Source organism: Cornus florida, unplaced genomic scaffold (assembly GCF_030987335.1).
Source record: "Cornus florida cultivar Cherokee Brave unplaced genomic scaffold, ASM3098733v1 CherokeeBrave_3.0.0_Hap2_Chr05, whole genome shotgun sequence".
NCBI classification, from domain to species: domain Eukaryota; kingdom Viridiplantae; phylum Streptophyta; class Magnoliopsida; order Cornales; family Cornaceae; genus Cornus; species Cornus florida.
Genome location: NW_026775575.1, coordinates 79,152,120 through 79,158,753, shown reverse-complemented (window position 1 = coordinate 79,158,753; position 6,634 = coordinate 79,152,120). Strand labels below are relative to the sequence as shown.

Here is a 6,634-nt window from a genome sequence, read left to right as displayed (position 1 = left end):
AATTACATGTAGATATATTATACAGTATAGACTTGTCGCCCATAAGAGCCGCGAATCATGACCCACCCATCTAACCGTCTTTGACTCTTCACAATAACTCATATGGTATAGGGATTTAGTGTTGAAAAAGGAAAAACTAATAGATTAATTGACAACAATAGTGACACTCTTAAGGTAAAAAAAAAGATTAATTGCTGTTCCTTTTGACTCCTACTAAAATCAATAAATAAAATAATCAAAATAAAGAAGCTTCAAGCCATCAAGGAAAACCCTATTGACTTTATCCATTCTCGAAGGCTTCATAGAAAAAGGGAAATTGGTCCCCCCATGAACTGGAAATTGAATCAATTCAAACACTTTCATACCAGCTTACTTGGTGTTCTATCTGATTCCTTTCCCACTGAAAAGCTAAGTATGGATGTAATCATGTATATACTTTGTGTCCACATGTATGGCTTTAGTGGTGATCCACATAAATGAATTTGAATTACCATCTTCAAAGTTGTACTGGTTACCGGTTGTGTTACGTGGATTCAGATGCTCATGTTGTGTGTGGAATGTACATTCATCATACATACGGTCTCTAAACTGGAGGGTATATGAACACGGTTAAATATTTATATTATTTTGTAGAGTAAAATAATATTATTATATAACATAAGAAAGTTATTTTTCAAAATATGACGGAATAAAATCACATTATTAATTTTTTTATTTTTATATCCAGACAAGTTAGGGGAAGAGAGATTCTAACACCGTTTGAAAAGTTAGACACTATTAGTACGCCTCTTAGTAATATCCAAGAAAATAATCACATTATTAAATAATTATATTTTTAAGTGTATAACTAACCAAAATCATGTAACATATCCCATAATTATATCCAAATATTGAGCGTCCACCAAAAAAATTTCACCTACTCAAGAAAAATCCGGGTAACATAACTCCCAAACTCTGTAAACAAGAATTTTTTTTTTCGCCTGTAAACAAGAACTGACCCCATCTCATTTTCAACTTGTTAGAATTTCAGTACACAACCAAAAAAGAGGGAATATTCTCTCTCTCTCTTACGTGTAATAATACCACTTTTTCTCTCTTACGTGTAATAATGACACTGTCAATCTTGGCCTCCAAGCTTACTAAAAGTTTGAGCCCCACAAGATGCCTACATGTATAAATAAATTAATCATTATGAAATAAAGCCTCTGCCCTGACTGCACTCCGAAAGCAACAACTCAAGCTATTTCTCAGCCTTTCTTCACCTTCTTCTTCAAAAATAAAGCCTGAAATTCACTCTGTTTCTTAGGAATTGGTGAAACCCCAATTCAAAGAAATGGAAACCATAGCCTACAAATCCAAGAACAACCCAAAAACAAGCCTACTACCTCCAAGGAGAGGACAGATCAAGCCCAAGGTAATCAGAGAAGTGTTCAAATTTGTGAAAATGGCGGGTAAGGTTGGAGGGAAAAAAGGAGAAAATGGAGGAGGAGGAGGAGGGTGTCTTAGCTCAACCTCCACAACCCCACATGCAACTCCAAGTGGCCACACCTCGGAAACCCATTCTGATGCTTGATCTCTACAGGATCCATTGATTTGTTTTGTTTGTATAGTTTTAAAAGGAACATATTTTTTTTCCTGATTCTTTGTTTGGATTAGAGGAAAATTCATCAAATTTTCCATTATTATACGGTTTTATTGATTTGGGTTTTTTAATCATCCCCAGTTGAGTCCTGTTTGTAACTGTGTTGTTAGTTGTTACTTAGTGTTTATTAGTTCCCAAATCTTCTTTTAACTCTCTCAATTTTTTTTTTATTTTATAATATTTTCTTATATTACACTTATTACACCACAAATTCTAAATACTTTTATATAGTGGGACATGAGAGAGTGTACATTTTAAAAGGATCCAATTTCTTTTTATTTATTAAATGGGACTAGAAAAAAATCAATCTTTCTTTCTTTTTCTTTATTAAATATGATCCAAACCAAAACAACCCCACATGACTTCTTATGTAATTACTAATGGAGAGAGCTTTCAGAGCAGTCAAACTGTTATGTAATCGTTTTGCTTCTTATGATAATTTATGATTAATAGTGTCTCCATTATTTAATCAGTCAATCTAATTGCTAACTCATCATTTTGCTGTTCATGATAATATTTTATGACCACTAGTTTCTCCATTATTTAATCATTTAAAAGCTGCTGCCCAACTTGATATGAAGAGTTATCTAAAATATATGATGACCTTAAGACTTCAGGTTTTGATTGATAACTTAATTTAGCATTTAATTTTAAATAAATTAAGTGTTAAAATAGGATAAAATTTAAGTGACAGTGACATCATTTATTATTAAATGCTGAATGTTAAAATTTTTTTTTTTTTAAAAATACATTTTAATTAGGGACAAGTGCAAAAAAATCCTCATGTGCAAAAAACATTTCTAAAGTTTCAATTTGGTATAAATAGATCCCTTTGACAATTTTAAACCCTAAGTTACCTAAATTACCTTTACTGAACCATTTTATAAAATATATATAAATAAATAATTTTATAAAATGACCAAAAATGACAATATTGGAGGACGCCCCTCCTATGCAAAAAATACCCATAAAGTTTCAATTTGGTGCAAATAAGTCCCTCTGACAAATTTAAACTTTAAGTTGACTAAATTACTCTTATTGAACCATTTTATAAAATATATAAAAATAAGTAATTTAGTAAAATAACCGAAAATGACACTATTGGAAGACGTCAGCAATAGATAAGTAAAGATAAAAATAGAAAATAAAAATAAAATGCAAACCAAAGAAAAAAAATTTGCTCCAAACTCTGAAACCAGTGCACACTGATATTGAGATATTTTTTTCCTTTTTTTTTGTTTTTGTTTTTGTTTAATAGTGTTGGTACCAAAAAAAGTAAAATAAAGAACAAAAAAATTTGGTAGAAAATAGTAAACTGAAATCTCAAAATATTCAAATCCTTATTTTACAAATTCTTAAAGTTTGAAAAAAAAAAAAAAGTTTTTTTAAAAAAATATATAAAGTAATGTGCACATAACACCCTTATACTATGATATTAGTAGCATATATATTCCCTTGGACATTTTCGGAAAAGTAAAAGTGCAAAACGGGTATTACATCACTAATTTATGTTAGATTTCTAATTGAGGGATATTTTTACACAATGTGAAAAAAAAATATTAAGGTGTTTTTTTCACACTATTTTATATAAAGGTGAAAGTATTACACGAAATATACTTTAAATGTGTTTTCTACATTTAATAACCACTTAAAAGTTTTGAAACTTAAAATTCAATTTTTAAAATTTTTAGTACTTAATTTTTAATTTTATCAAACATGACCTTAGACTTAAAATCACTTACAATTAAATGATCGAAAATATATTAATCTAATTCTCTGGAAAAAAAAAAAAAAAAAAATTAGCCACGCTATCTAAGTGGTACCCTAGTTAGTTAATTCTTGATTGGTTTGTATCACTCGAGTTGTGTTTGGAATTTGGTTAATGGGTGTGGGTCCAGTGTAGCCCCACCATTTTGGCCATTAATGGAGTCTTCCATCACCTAACGATTTCGGTAATTAAATCCTTAATTAACAGCCAATAGAAGGAGGAGAGAAAAGAAAAGGCAAGTGTGAACGGTGAAGGAAGAGAAAGGAAAGGTCAACTGGTGTGATAAAGCGAATGGAGTCGAGTGACAACAACACAAACATGAATCCAATATAGTAGATACCTTGTATCAAATGGCAGAAGACCTGGACAAAAATGTACGTTTTGAATTTGAGACAATTTTGGATTCCGTGTGGAAAGAAAACTCTCTTTAGGAAAACTTCAAGATAATACAGATGAGAGGCTGACATTACAAAATCTTGAAGCATGTGTTTGACAATATGAAATTTATGTTTTTATTTATTTATTTTATTTATTTATTAGAATTGAAAAGAAATCCCAAATTTAATAACATGATTTTTAAGTGAGACCTTAAAAAAGGTATTCTGTTCATGTCACGTGGAGGAGTGAATTAGGAGGTCATAGAATATGTGAAGTAGTAAAGCTCAGACAAAAGTGTGTTAACCAAAAAAAAAAAAAAAAAAAAAAAAAAAAAAAAAAAAAACGAACTCACTCGAAAGTAATCTATACAACAGTCTTTGAATGAGAATTAAAGGCCCTGTATAGTGTAAAACACCCTATATTATTGAATTGTTACAAATAGATCTTTAAAGATTGAAAAGTGTCCATTTTGTCCAATTTGTGTAGGGTTTTGTTTGTTTGGAACAAAAACAAAATAAATCTCGAATAGAATAAGTGTAGCTAAATCAAACAACCTCAACACCGGATATAATAACATTTCTTTTTGATGAAAAATATAACATTTATAGTAATATTTTTGTATTGACCTCCCATATGGATAATAATGACTTATTGAACTTGAAGATGATGACATGTTTGGAGTAAATGAATAAAATTTTGGACACAAATAAATAAAATATATAATGACACAAAAAAAAAAAAACAAAAAAAAAGCATAAGTTATGGAGAAAGAGGGTGGTGGGGGTTATGCACATTCTGTTGGGGGCAAAATAGAAAAAAAATGGTAAAAAGTGGTCAGGGATTTATTTACACCTTTTTTTAAATTTTATAATTTAAAATACACATTTAAAAAAAAGAGATATGCATTTTACATGTAACTTATATTACAGGAGTTTTATGCAGTTAATCCAATTAATATACCATGAGATAATACACTGCACGAGTTGGAAAATTGGTCAACAATTACGTTATATATAGTCTTTTTTTAGGGTAGGGTTACACAATATGTAGTCGTTGTCTTATGAGTTGGACCAAGCCACCAACATAGTGTAAACTTTAAACCAAGTGGGTATCACTAGTCACTTTTTTCTTCCAAGTCATGGATAAGGAAATGATAAAGTAAACAAAGCTCATTTACTAATCCATCTATATATATTATATGTATGTATCTGTGTACGTGAAATTGTATATGAAACTCAAATGAAATGCAAATGCATTCTAAATGATCATAACATTTTATTTTAAATCTTTTCATTGATTGGCTGCACTTTCCTGCTTTGTCCACTCAAAGGATAAGAGTTGGGAAGGAATTTGGTAATTTAGGCTAATTGAAGACCTTTCAACATAAAGAAATTAGAGGGAGTTCAATATTTTAAGGTCCAATTTGGTTAGAGGGTATTGAAAGGAAAAGAAAAGAAAGGTAAAGGAGGAAAATCAACTATTGTGTTTGGTATGAATTTTTAAAAGAAAAGAAAGGGAACATAGGGATTCGAAAAGAAACAAATTATATAAGATGTGTTGGTTTTGTTAGTCTTACAAAAATGGAAAGAAATGCAAGGAAAGTACAAAAAATGCTAGTTTTTTTTTTTTTTTTTTTTTTTTTAAATAAAATTTTATTAATGCTAAATTTGTCCTTATTTTTATAAAAACTAAATCTATGAAAAATGATATGATTGTAAATTTATTATAATACTTTCATTTCATTTCTTTCTCCAAACATGATTACTAATATTTCATTTATTTTTCTTTATTGATCAAACAAACACAATAAGTGATTAATTATATACTTTCATTTTCTTTCTTTTCTTTTGCTCCTTTTTAGCCTAATGTATTATAATATGAAATCAACAAGACCATGTAACTTTATCTATTGGCTACAAATTTTAATTCCAAGACCATGATGGTGTAACGAATTAATATCATTACATCAATATGACCAAAATATAAGAAAGAAAGAGAGCAATAAAAAGAACATAGGGGTGGTCCAAAAAGTGCATACTTTTATGATTGTTCTAGATAAACCAGATTCATGCCCCCATTAAAACCCATACTTTAATAACAAACCGACCATGGCCCCTCCAAATTCATTACAAGGTCACAACTAGTCAACAATTTGAAATAGGGTGTCAAAATCATGGATATCAAAAGTCTGACCATGTACTGAGTAATTTCGGAGAGTTTAAAAGTTTCTACCATCAAACATCAAGTCAGTAAAGAGTAAATACTCAGGAAGAGGAAAGAGGATTCCCTCCTATTGTGAGAGGAGGGATTGTGCATCATCCAGTGTACAGAACATTTTTGGGGAGTTGATCTAGAGTCAAATGGCCAAATACCAAATGAAAGTAGATCGTTTTTTATTTATTTATTTTTTTATTTTTGAGAAAGTGCATATGTTCTTCCAAAATGGTACGGAAAATAGTAGATAGGCACACATGACACTTTATTCCGGCGCGAATTTCAATATGGCCCCATGTTTCATGCACTCAAATTAGACTCTGCAACTGACGTAGTGCACCCAAAAGACACCGTGCACGCGCACAGATCAGATCGAGGAGATCCAGATCCACAAGAGGGGATCCAGATCCATAAAGACGGACTGAACTTGAAAGAATTTGGAAAAGATATGCCATAATTTTCGTGCAACATCACTGATCCACACAGTTTGTAATCAAGAAGAGGAAACAATACTTTGGCAAATAGAGGCCAACAGTCCACCAGAATTCAAACATACCTATCCCAAGTTCCCAACATCAAAAAAGCAGCCAAACACCATGACAAAACATCAATTCCATCAATCTCAAACAAGG

At 30.5% G+C, this 6,634-nt stretch overlaps 1 protein-coding gene across 1 annotated transcript; it reads left to right on the top strand.

Moving 5' to 3' along the window:
- The first annotated feature begins 1,215 nt into the window (after positions 1-1,215).
- On the top strand, positions 1,216-1,781 carry LOC132310249 (uncharacterized). Its single transcript, XM_059808441.1, has one exon. It carries the CDS (start codon positions 1,334-1,336, stop codon positions 1,571-1,573), a length of 240 nt encoding a protein of 79 aa, XP_059664424.1. The 5' UTR covers positions 1,216-1,333; the 3' UTR covers positions 1,574-1,781.
- Positions 1,782-6,634: the final 4,853 nt, after the last annotated feature.